Below are 19,455 nucleotides of genomic sequence, written 5' to 3'. Positions count from 1 at the left end.
ACTTGTACATGCTCGCTGCTTGTCCACATCAAGCTGTTCGATGCCTCGGATGAACTACCATGAGGCAAACGACTTGTACTTGCTCGCTGCTTGTCCACATCAAGCTGTTCGATGCCTCGGATGAACTACCACGAGGCAAACGACTTGTACTTGCTCGCTGCTTGTCCACATCAAGCCGTTCGATGCCTCGGATGAACTACCACGAGGCAAACGACTTGTACTTGCTCGCTGCTTGTCCACATCAAGCTGTTCGATGCCTCGGATGAACTACCACGAGGCAAACGACTTGTACATGCTCGCTGCTTGTCCACATCAAGCCGTTCGATGCCTCGGATGAACTACCACGAGGCAAACGACTTGTACATGCTCGCTGCTTGTCCACATCAAGCTGTTCGATGCCTCGGATGAACAGCCCACCGAGTCCTCTTAACCTGCTGTGGGAGGCGACTTGGTGGGTGGCCAGCACATTCCTCGTCAGACAGCAGCTTAGCCTCGTCCTAAACACTTGATTCTGCTCTGGCTCCAGCTCTGCTTTCATTCGGGTTTCCTCAGAACCGTGGGCTTGTTCTGGGTGCCCTTACCTCACTTCTCTCCACGTCCGGACTCCCGTTACTGCCCAACTTGGAACCTTGACATATTGGTATGCTGGATTTCCCCTCCCAAGGTGCAGGACTTTACATTTTTCTTCACTGAATTGTAGCAGCCACTTTTTGTTCCATTCCTGTAGCTTGGTGATGTCTTCTTGTTGGAAATCTGCAGTCAAGGGGTTAAGCTAGCTCTAAAAAATCATTGAAAAGAATTGTATTTTCTTCTTAAATGTACGCAGTAAATGAGAAGAGAAAAAGGTCAGAAAGTGGGTGTGAGGAAAGCAGGAAGATAAGAAGGCATAGAAAATCTCTCAGAATCATGCATGGGTCTGATGAGAACAATGAATAATGTTCATGACTGAGAAAGGCCATGCTCTATTTAATGGGAGACTTCCTAAGCTGTGTGTAGGTAGGGGGCAGCACTGCGCCATACCTTCCCTCGGTGTGAAGGAAACAAAAATGCAACACACCTCATTTGCTTCTCTAAAAAGGCTGTGAGGCAAAGTACCATAACATTTCATTAAAATGATTCAAATAGTTACGTATGAAAATATAGGAGAAAAGAAAGCTTTGCTCACAAATCTATTTTATTTTTGTAAAATGAACCCATTGTAGGGAAAACCTGGCAGCTTCTTGCTCTCCTTTCAATCTGATGGAAAATTTTAGAAGAATGAATAGGATTCCAGTGGTGTGAGATCCACATGAATGAACTAAGCCCCTTTTTTTCCTGTTATATTTTTATTTATTTATTTTTATAAATGTTGACACAACGCTCAAGACACCTTCTGTCAAGTGAGAGTAGTTGTTGATGTTTATTTCATTCAGAACACTTGCAAAAGGCAGTTACATCGTTACTGCAGGCTGCCTTCTAACAGAGTCGGTATCTTGAATGAGGAAGTATCTGCTGACTTGAGGCGGCCTCTGTCATTCTGAGTACAGTAAACTTCATCAGCTGGTCTTGCCTGATGAATGGTGTCTTGATATATACCATAATTTAAGCTTTATTATTTTTTGTCTTGAAGGAAGCTGATATATCTGAAACTTTCACTTATATAAAACATCAGCAAGGATCTTGTACCACTGGATGCCTGATTTTACTCACCTTTGCATCAGCTTGATAAAAATAATGTTCAGAAGCAGCTGGACTTGACAGATTTTTCTTACAATAATTTATTTTTGTATGAAACATAGCAAGATGAGCAGTGCTGTATTGCTTGCTGTACGTTTATAAGAAATGATTTGGATGAAATATTGTAGCTCTCTCAAGTCTTTTTAGAGAAGCAAATGAGACGCATTGCATTTCTGTCTACTTCACGCTGAGGGAGGAAATCTGGTGCCTCCCCCACCAACAATAAGCTCAAAATGTCCCCATTACCATAAACATTTTCAATTTATTTATTTATCGATATATGTAATTTATTAATTTTACCTTCACTTTTATTCCTGACCCTTGCCCACTAACAGACGAGGCCGGCCTGCCTTTGGGGCCTCTGCTGGCCTTTGACTACAGGCCATACGTCATCAACTGGTGCCTTAACCTCAAGGTTCTTGACGGCTACAAGGTAACGCCCAAAGAGAGGTAAGGATAATGATAATGATAGTGATACTAATTATTAATAGTAATAATTATAATAGTAATAATAGCAATGATAATAATGATAGTAATAATTATAATAATTATAATACAGGTTGAGAATCCCTATCTGAAATTCCTGGGACTGAGAGTGTTTCAGATTTCGGATTTTTTTGGATTTCAGAATATTTTTATTTGAATCTAAATAAAAAGAAAACTGAAATAGCGGATTATTCACAAGAGGGTAGCCTGCTAATTTTGAGATGCTGACTGTTATTTATGGACAAAATATGATGCTGTTTATTATGGAGATAGTATTTTTCTCTTGAATTCACTAAATGATTGACTTTTCAATGTCTTTTGTACACCCGCCTCCGCCCGCTGCCACAACCGCAAAATAGCTCGCAGAGAGGTTCAACTTGCTTACTGTTTCTATGTTTCACTCACTGCTCACAAATATCACAAGTGGACAAACTAGAACCAAACCAGGCAAATTAATGTTTTTCCTGCTGTGTATTCCCTCAGTGCGCATGCATCTTGAACAGCAGAACGACTCATTTCTGCAAGGAGGTATTTCTCGCAGCACCAACCCGCGTATAGTGGACCCCCGCTGCCATGTCCTGTCCTGCGCTGCATTACGTATTTCCGCCGCCCCCACACTGCATGCCGAATAAATTTAAACTAACCACACCTAAATTTATGTACGCCATTTGTTCCATATTTGTCTGTCTGAATGGTTAACCCTTTCAATACGTGACGCAGATGTCGGCGTCACAGTAAGGAAAGGGTTAAGATGAAATGGAAGAGGATTAATCCTTTTCTAAACCTCTTAATCTTCTTCCATTTCTTCTTAATCCTCTTCTAAACCTCTTAACCCCCTTCACTACGGCCAGGCCAAAACAGCGCCCCACGCCGTATCTGAGATCGCCGCGCGCGCCAAATTTTAAATGTCGCTATTGAATATAACACGTTTTCAGCCGTAAACTCAACATAATCATCATGTATTATATATGAAAACATGCAGAATTAAATGGTGCACATAAAGAAACATAAAGTAATTGATAATTTTGAGATGTAAGCATAAATATAGAGATAAAATAAAATATATTGGCAAAAGCGAGCAAGGACGCAGTATGCGCATCCTCGGATATGGTACGGGGCACGCAAGGACACAGTATACGCATCCTCGTGTTGAAGGGGTTAAGAGGAAATGGAAGAGGATTAAGAGGTTTAGAAGAGGATTAAGAGGTTTAGAGGAGGATTAATCCTCTTCCATTTCCTCTTAACCCTTTCCATACTGTGACGCCGACGTCTGCGTCACTGTATTGAAAGGGCTAAGCAGATAAAATTCAGTATTTTAAAACTGTAGTGAGTGCATTTTTTGGTGAACCACAAAACCAGTCCATAAAATTATGTTTGTCAAGGGTTGTCCTGAAATACGTGTAAAATACGCGTCGTCACGTCTCTCCCCACTTCCTCCTGCCTTCACCAGCAGCGGGCAGTGGCTGTCAGTCATGGCAGGCCAGAGAAATTTTAGGGTTGTCACCTGTTCCTTAAAACATGGATTCGTACTGTATTGAAGAATGGGATGTTGTGTTCCTTATTTTTTTAGCTCACGGTGGCAAACCTAACTGAGATTCTATTCAAGGCCATCTAGAAGGGGGAGGGCCTCTTCACTCCTCTAATGATGTTAGTTGGGTAGGTAGCGGTCAGCTCAGCCTGGGCTGCTGTCAGGCCTCTACCTCACTGTTTTGCTTCTGTTGTTTGTATGTTTATTTGTATTTTTACTTGTTTTAACATACATAATGAAAAGATAACTGACTGCAAACAAACTGTTGTTTAACTATTATTATCGTATTGGAATATACTGAACAAATACTTTATTCATTAAATATGCAAAATAGTAATAATGACTCAACCACATCAGTTAAAACTTATCAGCGAAGTCTCAGATATTAACCCCTTCAACATGAGGGCGCGTATACTGCGTCCTTGTGTACCCCGTACCATATCCGAGGACGCGCATGCTGTGTACTAGCTCGCTTTAGCCAATATACGAGTTATTGTATCTATATTTATGCTTAGATCTCAAAATTATCAATTAATTTATGTTTCTTTATATGCACCATTTAATTCTGTATGTTTTCATATACAGTACCCTCTTGAGTTTCGTGCTTGCTTCATTCCGAAGGTATAGCGCTAAACTCGAGGATCGCGAAACTCGAGGTATTGAAATACATGAAAAAGCGCTTATTGGTTCCGGCCCGTGGAAAAAAAAAACTGTTTTCGACTTGACTCCCTTGTTATCACAATTTTTTTTTACTTTACTCCCTTGTTATCTCAAAATACGTACCTTGGTAATAGGCAGAAAATGGGAAGTGAGAACAGGTCGTTCTGAAGCCACAGTTGAAGGCGGCTGCCTTACAATTGTCTGGCAGTTCTGAATACACGCTTGTGATCCACGTGGTGTCGTCTGCTAATGTAAGGGCGGTTGCTCGCGGTCACCCGTGGTACAGTTGGACAAACCTATAGCTTCTGGTAGTTTTCTGTGTGTTATGGTATAATCTGCTAACTCTTTCTGTTATAAATCATTACATCACTAACATCATGATTGACTTGTTAATGCCTATTGAACGTAAACTGCCGCCGCAATCGCAAAATAGCTCGGAGAGGTTCAACTTGCTTACTGCTTCCACATTTCCCTCACCGCTCACAGAGACCACAAGCGGACAAAAAAGAACAAATCCAGGTAAATTAACACTTTTAATGCTGTGTATTCCCACAGCGTGCATGCGTGGTGGACAGCAGAATGACTAATTTCAGTGGGAAGATATTTTTTGCAACACCAGCCAGTGTATAGTGGACCTTCTTCTTTTGACCTGTAATGCTTTGTATCGCTTCTTAGGTCCTCCTTCTCCACACTTATATACTTCACAACATGCACTTTGGGCCGCTTTCAGTCATTTTGTTTGTTTTGATCGTTACCAATGGCCGAGATCGCCGTTCTAGTATTTCCACGTGAAACTGGCCGATGGGTAGTGATGTGATGTGATGTGATGGTGTCGGAGGTATTGCCTTTACAATGGCACCTCGTGGCGGCTGCGGGGTTAGCCTCGCCCCGCACCTTACCACACACTCTCAACACCTGTCGCTTTCTCTGCAGCCACCACTACCCCATAGGCCAATTTCACGTGGAAAACTATAGCGTCGGTCGCCGCCATTGGTAACGATCAAAACAAACAGTGACTGAAAGTGGCCCTTAGTTACTTCAGTGTGCACTTATACACTCCACCCTGAACTTAGGTGTTTTTCTGTTTTTTTCTTTCCCTGATTTTGGTTTTCTATGCCCTTTTGCTATTTTCCACTGTTACTTTTCACCAAGCATTACAGGTCAAAAGAAGAAGAAGAAGAGGAAAACATCACTGGGAGATCTACAATTTTCACAGACTCGAGAAAAATGTTTTTTGGACTGTGGTTCCACAGCACGGGGTGTTCTGTTATCTTGTTAATCAAGTAGTAAGCAAAGCAGCTCTGCCAGTCCATATTACGAGTCTGTTGGTGAACCATCTTCCACTGCTCCTCACTCCTCAGCCACTGCTGTCGTCTGTTTGTTTACATACAGCCATGAGGTACCCACGTACCCACGCTCGTACTCACAACCATTTTCCATTCATACGGACAACCAACAACTTGCTCCCGGTTGGGCATACGGGCAACCGTGGTTGCCCATAGCCCCAATGGTTGGACACCACCTTTTAAGGCAGCACGCATGACGCCGACGGTAGGTAGACGTGACCCGAACATGTCAAAACAGCACGAAACTCGTGGCGGTGATGCGTGAAAGTCATGATGGTAAGAATTTAGGACTAAGCGCTAAACTCGAGGATCGCGAAACTTGAGAGGGTACTGTATAATACATGATGATTATGTTGAGTTTATGGCTGAAAACTTGTTATATTCAATAGCAACATTTGAAATTTGGTGCACGCGGCGATCCCAGATACGGCGCGGGGCGCTGCTGTTTTGGTCTGGCCGTAGGGAAGGGGTCAAAGAACATAATGTCAAGAAATTTGGGCTTCTTGATGGGTGAAGGAATATATATATATATATATATATATATATATATATATATATATATATATATATATATATATATATATATATATATATATATATATATATATATATATGCGTGTTATGCACCTGTACAGGTGCCCTGCGCATCATGTATCCAGATCCAGAAGTGTAACACACACACACACTTTTTTAGAAAGTGAGAAAATTATCTCGGATTGTCAGTTTGAATTCAGGAGAGGGAGATCTTGTGTCACCAACTTGTTATGTTATTACTCAAGGGTGACAGATTTATTACAAGAGAGAGAAGGCTGGGGGGATGGAATGTACCTGGATTTGAAAAAGGCATTTGGCAAAGTACCACACAGAAGACTAATTTGGAAAATTAAAAATAGGGGTGGAGTGGGTGATGGACTGATTAAGTGGCTGGAGAACTTCCTAACTAACAGGGAAATGAGGACAATAATCAGGGACAGGGTTTCCAACTGGTGCCCTGTGAGGAGTGGGGTCCCACAAGGTTCGGTGCTGGCGCCAATAATGTTTGCTGTTTATATAAATGATATGGTGGACGGAGTGACCAGCTATGTGAGTTTGTTTGCAGATGATGCAAAGCTATTGAGACGAGTGAATGATGTGAAGGACTGTGAGGCATTGCAGAGAGACCTGGATAAAATATGGGAGTGGAGTGGTACATGGCAGATGGAGTTTAACCTTGGGAAATGTAAAAAAATAGTTTGGTAGGAGTGGTAGAAAATGTGAATACGATTATAAGATGGGAAGTGAGATAATATGTAGAGGAATGGAAGAAAAAGATTTGGGAGTGACTGTCTCAGAGAACATGTCACCGGACAAACACATCAACAGGATAACGGGACAAACTATGAATTTGCTGAAGAACATAAGGACGGCATTTGTGTATTTGGACGAAGAGATGATGAAGAAAATAATAATTACAATGATAAGGCCAAGGTTGAAGTATGCAGCAGTGGTCTGGTCTCCTTACGAAAAGAAGAACATAAGAAAGCTGGAAAGAGTGCAGAGAGTGGCAACTAAGATGGTACCGGAACTTAGTGATCGGACATATGAGGAGAGACTCAAGAGCATGGGGCTCACAACCCTGGAGAGAAGAAGAGAGAGAGGAGACCTGATAGCGGTGTACAGGGTGCCGAGCGGGGTGGAGAATCTGGACAGAGAGGACCTGTGCGTGTGGAGTGAGAGAGAAACAAGAGGACATGGAAAGAAGTTGAGGGCGACCACGTGTAGGCAAGATATGAAAAAGTTTAGCTTCCCAAACAGAAGCATTGAGCTATGGAATAGACTGGAGGAGGAGGTGGTTTGTGCAAGTAACATTCATGTTTTTAAGGAAGTTGAATAAGAGAGGATATGGAGACGGGACAGCGCGAGCGTAGCTCTTTTCCCATATGTCACAACTATTTAAATACATGTAGTGTGGTGACTATGCCTGATGAACGAGCCTCCCATAACCCACTTAGCCAGTGGGGTACCTCTTTGGCCGACTTGGTAAGGAGTGGCTCTCTCGTCACGCTGGTCGCGGGTTCAATCCCAAGCAGCCGGTGAATACCCTCTCCTGGTCTTTATTAATTTCTCGTGTGTTTCGATACACGCAGAGGTCATGTTGGAAAAAAAAGGAAGAGAAAATCAAATCTCGGGGCATGACACACACACACACACACACACACACACACACAGTATAGTATACAATGTGCCTTGCCACGAAGCAAGGCTTTGTCGTTTATTGAAACCGGTTATAATATTCGTATGATATTAAAATTCATATTCACATCAGATAAAATGTTTTTCATGGTATCCATGTCATATCATATCCTCATTATAATCACATCACGTTCTTATTCATAACAGCCTATCATATCCCAGTAACATGGTAGTTATTCATATGTATTTTTCATTCATATCACATAACCATATTTTATTCATATTCATATCATATATTCAGATCTTTTACATCTATATTCATATCCATGTTACATGTTTATATTCATAGAACTATATCATGTTATTCATATTCATTTGCACATCATATATTATAATATGCATAGCATATTTAAAGAATCACATCATATTCATATTATATTCTTCAGTAATTAATGATACCATATACATATTCATATCACATAGTCACATTCCTGTCACAACGCATCATACTCATATATTCACATCAATGAATATTCATATATAATACATGTGTAATACAGGCTGTTTTATAAACTATATTATTGGCTGTTATAATGCCGGCTAAACCCTCATCTACCTTTATTTAAAACATCCGTAATGGATTTTAAACTCACTGGCTGTACTAACTGTACTCATCTGACGATGCTGAACATATATCATGTTTGTTGCTTCGTTGGTGGCATGCAGCCACTTGGCGGACACCTCCTTGTCTTGGGGGAAGGAAAACACGCTCACTGTAGGTCCTGTTTTGAAATTTCCTTCACAGTAAGGCACGCAGCACATGTATGGCAGTATTGTCTTAGTAAGAGGCACAAATATTGTTAATGTTTACAAGTTTTTCAATGTTATCGCCGTCAGCTGACCCAACACTACCTAGCACTACCTGCGCTATGTCATGGCCTACTGACCCCCCCAGTGAAGGGGCCTCCCCCCTCTACATGGCCTTGCTCTATTCCCATTGTTTTCCGCTTTGAGCACTCTTGTCTTGTGGCAAAAATAAGGGAACCCACGCTCACGTCTATGACTGGTACAAAGAGACACACCAGTCCTTGTTGAAAGGCCAACTTGGTCGGCTAGGCTGACGTCAGGCAATAAAGTCGGTCTATCGGTATCGTCCCCTCCCCTTCATGAGCCATCACCCGGCAAGGGTCTGTTTTCCCTCCTTGGAGGGACATACACGCCTGACCCTGACGGCCTCCATATAGACCATGTCCCCGCCCATGAAATGAAAACTTTCGGATTTTGGAATTTCAGATAATGGATTCTCAACCTGTAATGATAATAGTAATTGTAATAGTCATACCAACAATAATAGTAAAAATGACAAGGATGATTTTTTTTTGTGGATTCTCATCATGTTATGGGGTCTCTCTCTCTCTCTCTCTCTCTCTCTCTCTCTCTCTCTCTCTCTCTCTCTCTCTCTCCTGGCCCCTATGTGTCTTGGCAGCCTCAAGGCGGAGTGGCTGTACTCGCAGGGCAAGGGTCGAGGGTTCCAGGTTGGTGAACATGCCGCTCTGGTGCAGTACTTGTCCGGGGTGTGCCTGGCTGGGGGTGGTTGGGGCGGCGCTGACCTCCCAGACGACGATGACAAACTTGCCAAGATTCTCCAGCTGGCCAAGCAACACCAGCACGACCTGCGCCACACAACAGTTAACGGGCAGGATGTGAGGTAGGCCGGCCATCATCATCATCATCGTTGTCATTTGTTTTTCTTCGCAATTTTTATGTTTTTATTATGAGGTCAGACATTCGATGGTGGTCCTCTAACTGCCTCTGTTAATCGCTGGCCAAACTTCCTGTTGTCAATGATTATCCTGTTTACTTAATATTATTCTTATTATACAGGGCCATATTACTAAACATTTCGTCGCCCTGGCACACATATTTGACAAGGCTTTCATCGGAGTTTTGGGCATTTCCAGGAGTAGTTTTATGACCTGGTGGTAGTTTGACCCTTCTTCTGTACCATGAACCTAAAGAAACACTCATTAGAACCCAATTGATCCCCTCTTTGACCTTTAGAAATAGCTGATATGAGAAGCGAAAGTGGCTTATAAAACCGACCTTATTCTCATAATACTGTTTACTTAATGCCACTCTTATTACTTATGTTTACTCCTATTTCTCTCTTTACTCTGTTTAGATTAGGTCTCTCTCTCTCTCTCTCTCTCTCTCTCTCTCTCTCTCTCTCTCTCTCTCTCTCTCCTAATACACTTGACCCTCAATTTAACAGACCACGTAGGGAGTCAACTAGTCTGTTACTGTGAAGAGTCTGTTGCTTTGTAATGGTGTATGTTACCATATTTGTCAGCATCCATTGTTATTGTTTTGGTGTTGGTCTTGATCGTGGTTCACGGTTGGTCTTGTTTGTAAGTTCGTGTGGTGATAAAAAATGGTACTGCAAAACTGTGGTGATAAAAAATGGTGCTGCAAAACTGTGGTGATAAAAAATGGTGCTGCAAAACTGTGGTGATAAAAAATTGAGCTTAAAAAATGTGGTGATAAAAATGGTGCTGCAAAACTGTGGTGATAAAAATGGTGCTGCAAAACTGTGGTGATAAAAATGGTGCTGCAAAACTGTGGTGATAAAAATGGTTCTGAAAAACTGTGTTGATAAAAATTGGTGCTGCAAAACTGTGGTGATAAAAAATGGTGCTGCAAAACTGTGGTGATAAAAAATGGTGCTGCAAAACTGTGGTGATAAAAAATGGTGCTGCAAAACTGTGGTGATAAAAAATGGTGCTGCAAAACTGTGGTGATAAAAAATGGTGCTGCAAAACTGTGGTGATAAAAAATGGTGCTGCAAAACTGTGGTGATAAAAAATGGTGCTGCAAAACTGTGGTGATAAAAAATGATGCTGCAAAACTGTGGTGATAAAAAATGGTGCTGCAAAACTGTGGTGATAAAAAATGGTGCTGCAAAACTGTGGTTATATAAATTGATGCTGCAAAACTGTGGTGATAAAAAATGATGCTGCAAAACTGTGGTGATATAAAATGGTGCTGCAAAACTGTGGTGATAAAAATGGTGCTGCAAAACTGTGGTGATAAAAATGGTGCTGCAATACTGTGTTGATAATAATTGGTGCTGCAAAACTGTGGTGATAAAAAATGGTGCTGCAAAACTGTGGTGATAAAAAATGGTGCTGCAAAACTGTGGTGATAAAAAATGGTGCTGCAAAACTGTGGTGATAAAAAATGGTGCTGCAAAACTGTGGTGATAAAAAATGGTGCTGCAAAACTGTGGTGATAAAAAATGGTGCTGCAAAACTGTGGTGATAAAAAATGGTGCTGCAAAACTGTGGTGATAAAAAAATGGTGCTGCAAAACTGGTAATCCCTACAGTATATTGCAATGGTAGTGTGAGGGTTAATCACACTCTCCCTCTCCCAAGTCTTGGTCTTGTGTATTGCATGGTATACTTATTACAATATGGTGCTGGTACAGTAGTATATAGTAGATGTGTCCTGCAAGACGTGTGTGATTTGGCAGGAGCACCACACCACCATGTAGCCACCTTGTGGACACATTTTTAAGGAAGTACACTTTTTGAGTGGTCCAGTCTTGTCCAGTAGCAGATGAAGTCCATTAAAACTGAAATCCATTAAATCAAGGTCTGTTAAACTGAGATCTGTTAAATCAAGGGTAGAGTGTAAAGATATTAGTGATAATAATAATAATAATAATAATAATAATAATAATAATAATAATAATAACAATAATAATAATGATAATAATAATATTAACAAGATGAAGAAAAACTTTGTTGTCCCCAGTGGCAGCGAGCCAGTAAATGGGCGTGCTGGCAGCAGGTCGAACAGCCAACATGACTCTCCGGCTCTCCACCGACGCAGTGCCGTGCGCTCTGCCTCGCTGCGACGGAACACCGGTGAGTGAGATCCCGTATCCAACAAATTTTAACTCAATTCAGAGCCCTTCTTTGTACTGTAACTTGCTGCACCACAAGCAAACAGAGTATACACACAACCAACAGCATTAGAAGGAAGTAGAAGTTATGTAGATATTCGCAGCAGTGGGACTAGATGAGGCAGACATAGCTGCTTGCCTGCTTATCTCTAGCAAGGAGAAATTTTAGTTATTCAACAGAAGGTGAATTCTTGTAGAGTTTCCTATCAGGAGGACACGATGACAGAGCTAAGGTAAATACACAGGAGGGTAAGACGTAGCTACTTACCTGCTTACTGTTAGGGCCTGGAGGAGTTGCTGAGTAAGACCAGATTAAGGTGGTTTGGACATGTGAGGAGAAGAGGAGAAGAACACATCCTGAGACGTGCACTGAACTTTGAGGTAGAGAGAGGGCAAAAGACCTCCAGGAAGGCCAAGGAAGACGTGGAGAAAGGTCAATTAACTCCCTATTTCCTCGCTCCATCACCTTAGTAGTAAAGGCTATGAGCGCTCACTAGGCATGATGGAACGATGGAATGGGGAAAGACCGGACGAAAGGAGGCGATAAATGGGACATGAGGAGAGGAAACACTTGGGAGGCAAACAGAGTCATAGGAAGGGACGAGATTAAGTGAGGGGAAGTGAGGGAAGGGGAAGAGAGGGGATGGGGGGGGGTGGAGGAAGATATGAGGAGGCTGAACATCACAGAAGAAATGGCTATGGACCGGCAACAGTGGAGGAGGCTCATATCCCGTTCAGCCCCACCATAGGGAATAAATGGACGTTAAACGATGATGATGATGATGATGATGTTAGCAGGTAAAATTCTCCTAATATTCCCTTCAAGAGGGGGTGTATGGCCTGAGTCAGCAGTAGTAGTGTTGGTGTGCCAGGAACCTCAACATCTGTATTACTCTATTTGCTCTTAGGGTCCTGCTCTTGATTTATTTTCTCAGGTAAGACAAGGAAAATTTGTCTTATCTTCAGGGTGCTTGTAAGTGGCTGTTTGTCTTGGTATTTTGAGTATTCAGCCTTAGAGAGAATGTAAGTTAGGGTCCTCTATATCTACTTCCTGATCTGTGTTCTAAGGCAAGGTGGGAAAAGTATGTCTCATCTTGCCATCTTTTTTCATATTAAAGCTTCAGGATGCTTAAGGGGCGTTTGTCTTGGTGTTGAGTCTTTATCATGCCCAGAGAGAATGTGAGAACAGGAACGAGAGAAAGGAAAGCTCTTTACATGTTCTATCTCATTTCTTTCTTCTTTTGATAACTGAAAGAAATAATTAATAATGGCTAAAAGAAATAGACCCATGGAGAGAAACGGACCTGCAGCAACTCAGGGGGCTACATTTTGTAGTTAACCTGTCCACTGCGATTGGCACAGATTTGGCCTTCACTGGTAGCCTGGTAGCATATGCTCCCAGGTCTTTCTCTGCCTCTGTGGTGGATAGTGGAGTGTTTCCCATGTGGTATTGGTGTGGTGGATATCCCCTCCCAAGGTGCATGACTGTACATTTTTCTTCATTGAATTGTAGCAGCCACTTTTTGTTCCATTCCTGTAGCTTGGTGATGTCTTCCTGTAGGAAATCCTCAGTCAAGGGGTTAAAATCTGCTCATTCAGTATCCGCTGGTTTAACAATACCACTATTATGAATGCTTGTTAACAGAAAAAACATAATTCAGAAAAAAAAGTGTAGCGTGCAAAAGAAAATAATTAAAGCTACATCCCTTTTTGACGACCACTGTGGTTGTGATGGTATGTGGTAGCGTGGTAGTCGTCTAGCGCTGGTCCCGGATGTTAAGGCCTCAGGACAAGTGAACACTTGTTCCGAGGTTTGTGACCAGAAGGGCGTTACTAGTGTGATTAATTATGGAAGGTGGGAGGATTTCCGTGGGAACCACTTGTGAGACAGCATTAAGAAACTGGATGGTGATAATGTACTATGGGGGGGGATGCGTGTATGGTTCAGTAATCTCAAATGAGCAGCAAAACAGGCTCCAAATGATAACACTCACTGTAAGGTTGTATATAAATATGTATTTGGTTTCCTTTTTGCAAAGGTTAGCAGAGTACTAATAAAAAAAAAAAAAAAAGAATGACTGACAGGCTGTGGGCCTCTAATCTAGCTAGCTACTGGCACAAGGGAGATTTGGGGAATACACAGAATGCTTAGCTCTAGTTGCCGGATGCGGAGAAGCAGGAGCTGGCGTGAGTGTCAGGCTCGGCAGGGGACGTCCACGATGGGAATGGGCGGTCCTGGTGATGGACAGACGGGGGCCGCTTGATGTGGAGATGGAGCGGCTCGGGTGGTGTGAAGAGGCAGGCGCCCTTTGGTGTAGTGAGCAGCTTGGGCAGTGGTATTTCGGCCCCCAGGGCAGTCGAGGGGCAGGTTACCCCGCCATACAAGTTCCCATCCTGTAGTCCGTCTCACACAGCAGGCCGTGGGTGGTTTTTCAGGGGGGGGTCTGAGTGGAGAGATGGACACCTCTCTCACTCAACTCCAACTCGCTGCCTTTCTTTGCTTCCTGCTGCTCGTCTCCTGACTAGCCCGCCTCACACAGCAGGCCGTGGGTGGTGTGTAGGTCGGGGGCTGAGTGGAGAGATGGACACCTCTCTGACCAGCCCGCTTTTCGGTGTTTTCTCGCTGCCTTTCCTTGCTGTTGGGGTGTTCGTCTCCTCGCGTATCTCAAGCTTGTGCCTTGCTGTAGGAGTGCTTGTCTCCTCACTGGCCCGTGGGTCTCCTTGCCCTCGCCTTCTCGCCTCCGCTCCTCGCTAAGCTCCTCCCCCTTCTTTACGTGATCTTTTAACCCCACATTATGGACTCTCTCTCCCATCCGGAACATTCTTTTACAATCAAACCCTACCTAACTAACTAGTTATTGGTTTCTTGGAGGGGTTCGAGGCTTTGAGATGAGGGATTTCAGTAACTCTCGTTCACGATATTTACTCATTCGCTCGCCGTGTTATCTTTTTTTTTTTTTTTTTTTACGTCGCTGCCAGTTGCGCCGGTAGGCATCTTCCTGGTGGGGCCTGATGGTCGGCCCAAGGCTTCTTCTAGGTGGGGCCTGATGGTCAGCCCAGCCCGTTCTGGCGCAGGCGAGTGTTTATAGTGGCGCCATCTTGCATTGGCTCATGCTGCTCCCCGGAACTCGTTCTTGATTTGCTTGGACGGCTTCCTCTAGAGTCCGGGTTGATGGGTGGTCTTCAGGACAGCATGTGGGTAGTTTTAAGCCACTCGGCGGTGACTGAAAAATCCGAGTGGTAGCGTGGGGATTCGAACCCGCGTTGTCCATCACGCGGTGAATGTTGGCCCAGTACGCTACCACTTCGGCCACCGCCTACCTTTTCTCATAACCTTTTACGCACTTACATTCCTCAGCCACTCATTCACTCTCACTCATTCACTCTCACTCATTCACGCTCCCACTCGCTCACACTTACTCACTGTCACTCACCGACTTACTCACATTCTCTCGTTCATTCATGCACTCACACTTACTCACTCTGTTACTCACTGACTTACTCACATTCTCGTTCACTCACATTCGGACCGTTACAAAAGCATGCAGTCTAAATTTGAGAAGGCAGGAAAATATAATGAAAAAATAGCCATTGCTTGATGTCTGGAAAGCAGGACATTCTATAAAAAAGGCTGCAGCTTAAATGACTTTTGCTTTAAATGGGGCTTGGTTACCTATATGGTGGAGCTATTTTAACATGGGATAGCTTGGTTACTCTGTGTTTGTAAGTTTTTTCATTACAGTCATTCCTTAATTTTTATAAAGATTATGTTTCTCAAACTTCAAGGATGGTACAAAGATAGTCACAAAATTGAGGAATGCTTGTGCTCCTTGCATTCTGCTAGCCACCAGTATTGTGTTGCCTATAGCAGCTAAGTGACTCCTTTCACCCCCACAGCACCCTCGCGACCAGCACCTGCCCGGGAGTGTCACCGTCGCACACATTCTCACTCAGCATCTCTCAGGGGGGACTTAGGAGGCGGCAGTGGAGGCAGCAGTGCACGTTCCTACCACGTGGAACTGTCCAACACCCTTTATGGTGGAGACCTGCGCACGCCAGAGACGCCAAGCCTCATGACGCAGAGTATGGACCCATCTATCCTGGCACAGCTGGCTGGTCCATCCACGCGGCCGCAGCACTCAGCCAACCTTATGTCCCGCAGCCTCGGGGCAGAGCAGCTGTCCCGTTCGCTGGGCCTTGACCCCATGAGTCAGTCCATGGGCGAGGAGGAGTTCAAACATTCCCTTGGCTTGACACCATCTGAACCCCCAGACCCCAGTGCAACCAGCCTAGAGGGTCACGGTCACCTGACTAATGGGGAGACGGAGGCGTGGGGGGAGTGTGTGGTGCAGGTTGCCCCCCATGGCCACCCTCGACCTACTAGTCTGTTCAGGGCTGAGGCTGACCTGCAAGTGGAGGACCTGGACTCACAAGGTACAGAGAAGGCAGCTAATGTTTACTCAGGCAGCTCAAGGGCTAAACAGATCGAGAGAGAAAAAATATACTTTAATGCTGCTCCTGCTGTGAGAGAGCAGGAGGAAATTCCAAAGGAAAGAGTTAGATTCAGTTGGAAAGGTGTTTTGATACTCTTCTCCTGAACATATTCATTTTCAAGTATTATTGGGTCTTTAACAATCTTGCCTAGTATTTTGTTCATCTTAATATCTTGACACCTAAGTTTAATAAGTAAGGCCAGACCTAGTACACAAGCAGTACTAGCTGCCCCTTTTGTCTGCATGGACTCCCAGACATCTATTAAGTAATACAACTTTCTGCAATTTTTTTCAAATATTGTGAAAATTAAGCTTGCTACTTCATGGTTCAAGATATCCATTTACCCATATACAGCCAGGAGAAGATGTGTTATGGTGCCCCAAACATGTTGCTAATGCAACTAGAAGACTAGAACTGGCACTGCCTAACAATACAATGATTATGCATCATGGGCCCCAAATATGCTGCCACTTAGTGCCACCATAGGATAGAACTGGCGCACTCTAATAATAAGATGAATATTAATACAGCCAGGGGAATCTTTATGAATATATATGCAGCTAAGAGAATGTTCATGCATGTTAATACAGTTATAGTCAGACGCAGCTATGAAGTTGTTTTGGGTGGGCCCCCATGAGGTTTTCCCTTCCATGCTGCTGCCAACGTACCCTTGAAGAAGGAAATATAAAGTTTTTAGCCTTTTCTTCTTAAAGAATACTTTTTCACATTGTAAACAAGTTTTTTCTATCAACTGTGGAGCACACGAGAGCAAGTTGAAGTAGCTGCTATCTCGGGTGGAGGACAGAGAGGAAGTGAATGGTGTCCTTGATCACTGTTCGCTGACAACGTAGGAGAGCAACAGTGTCACATGTTATGGGATTTATACTATTCATTGGTATTATCCCAAAAAGTGACACATTCATAGCACTACATAACTTTATTTGATATATACAGAATACTTAATACACATTTTCAAATAGTAAATAGCTGATAATATATATATATATATATATATATATATATATATATATATATATATATATATATATATATATATATATATATATATATATATATATATATATATATATATATACACACACACACACACACACACACACACACACACACACACACACACATTTGGGGTGATGAGGCAGAGCTGGGGAGAGGCGGGAGCCCCACCCAAATGTGCTTCATATTTGAGTGTGACTATAAGAGAATGTTCATGAATATCAATGCTGCTAAGAAAATGTTCATGATTATCAACATAGGTAAGGGAATGTTCATGAATATCAATTCAACTAAGGGAATGTTTATGAATATTAATACAGCTAGGAGTGGCGCATTATTGGGCCCCAAACATCATGCTACTTAGTGCCCCCAAAGACTAGAAGAGGCACTGCTTAATAATGAGTTGAGGAATCTCCATGAATATTAAAGTAACCTACTTGTAAGGACAGAAATGGAAGAAGGAAGTGATGAGGCATAGTTGTAACTAAATTCAATCAATGTATTTTCTTTTCTTCCCCTTTCTTCTTTTTCTTGGATCAGTGAATGGTGGGCATTTGTGTGTGGTTTCATTTAAGCCTCAGCATACCTCCTGTACCCCAATCCCCTTTCTGCCACCTCAAAAACAAGCCCTTCACTGGTCCTTTACAGAGGTGGGCAGTCAGCTAATGGGGTCCAGCAAGTTTGTGCCAGCCCCAGAGAGCATCATGAGTCCAGAATTTCAGGCAGCTGTTGCTTCACAGCCTGCACAGAGCCTTGGCACAGGTCCACCAGGGTGAGTTTTTGTATCATCCACTCCCTTTTAACCCCTTGACTGTGGATTTCCTACAAGAAGACCTCACCAAGCTACAGGAATGGATCAAAAAAGGCTGATATAAAATTCAATGAAGAAAAAATAAAGTCCTGCACCTGGGAGGGTATTATACCAATACTACACTAGGAAACACTCCACTCCACACCACACCACAGAGGCAGAGAAAGACCTGGGAGTATATGTTACCAGGCAACCAGTGAAAGCCAAATCTGTGCCAATCACAGCAGATGGGTTAAGAGTGTTAAAGGCAGATGACTTACACATACAGTTGCCTTGCTATCCCCAAGTGGCATAGGTAGCACAACAAATATGACCAGACTTATACCCTTTCAGCAACCCTCCACTAAGCTAGGCTCTCTGGGAGAGACATTTAGGCTTCTTTGGCAGCCCTGACCTCCCCTCAAGGCAACAGTGCATTCATCCTTGGAATTGCACAAATAAGATATCATTTCAAGAATCATCAGTTATAGAAGTGCTGAAGTTATCCTCAAGCTAAATTTTGCATTACCTACTGAGACCTCATCTCAGGTATGCTGTACAGTTCTGGTCTCCTTATAATAGAATGGACATTAACACATGCAAGGGAGGATGACAGAATTATTTATGTGTTGAGGAACATCTGAACACAATCTTAGTCATAAGTGTCTTGATTTACATTGTCAACAAAAGTGAAGTGTGTGAAGACTTGACTGAGGTGTGTTAGTGGATGAGTGGCTTTGAGAAAGGTGACGTTCTTCTGTTTTCAACTCCTTCTTAAGTAAGAGTGTTGGCACTGTGACCTCACATTTGTGGAAGCCTGGTTTATACTATTATCTCTCTCTTTGCTCTGTTGTTATGGTCAGATCAGGTCCACTAACCACAGCAATTTCAGGTCGCTGGGGAGACCTCATACCCAGTCAAGTTCCAGCCTGGGGCGCCCACCTAGCGCTCCATCCACTGCCTCTCGCCCACCTCCGTCCAGTAGAGCACAGTCTGGCCCAGCAGCCCAGCCCCAGGCACCACAAAGGGTAAACCAAACATCCCATGATAGAAGCTTTTATCTCCCAGCAGAGAAGAGTCACAGGCTCAACAACTTCCCTCTTCCAACTGGCTGCCTCCAAGCTTGCTGAGTTGTTGCTTCCTTTGCTATCTTTTATTTCTCTGCTGAACTCTTTGAGGCAGGCAATCTAAATGGGATTAGGAGCATTACAATCACTGTCATGTGGTAGGATCGGTGAATGCTTCTATGCTTTTTCCCATAACTTCAAATTTTCACTGACTCA

At 43.2% G+C, this 19,455-nt stretch overlaps 1 protein-coding gene across 5 annotated transcripts in view; it reads left to right on the top strand.

The window, feature by feature from the left end:
* LOC126999228 (uncharacterized) overlaps positions 1-19,455 on the top strand; it is a 67,033-nt gene that overhangs the window by 24,670 nt on the left and 22,908 nt on the right. For 4 of the 5 annotated variants that reach the window (XM_050861574.1, XM_050861573.1, XM_050861572.1 and 1 more), the window contains exons 7-12: positions 2,052-2,166; positions 9,395-9,616; positions 11,724-11,836; positions 15,772-16,308; positions 17,923-18,154; positions 19,065-19,200. In XM_050861574.1, coding sequence (XP_050717531.1) covers positions 2,052-2,166; positions 9,395-9,616; positions 11,724-11,836; positions 15,772-16,308; positions 17,923-18,154; positions 19,065-19,200 — 1,355 coding nt within the window. The remainder of the gene's footprint in view (positions 1-2,051; positions 2,167-9,394; positions 9,617-11,723; positions 11,837-15,771; positions 16,309-17,922; positions 18,155-19,064; positions 19,201-19,455) is intronic. The other variant, XM_050861575.1, reaches the window with a different exon arrangement.

This window comes from Eriocheir sinensis, chromosome 16, assembly GCF_024679095.1.
Source record: "Eriocheir sinensis breed Jianghai 21 chromosome 16, ASM2467909v1, whole genome shotgun sequence".
In the NCBI taxonomy this organism is placed as follows: Eukaryota; Metazoa; Arthropoda; class Malacostraca; order Decapoda; family Varunidae; genus Eriocheir; species Eriocheir sinensis.
This window is presented reverse-complemented; position numbering and strand designations above follow the sequence as displayed.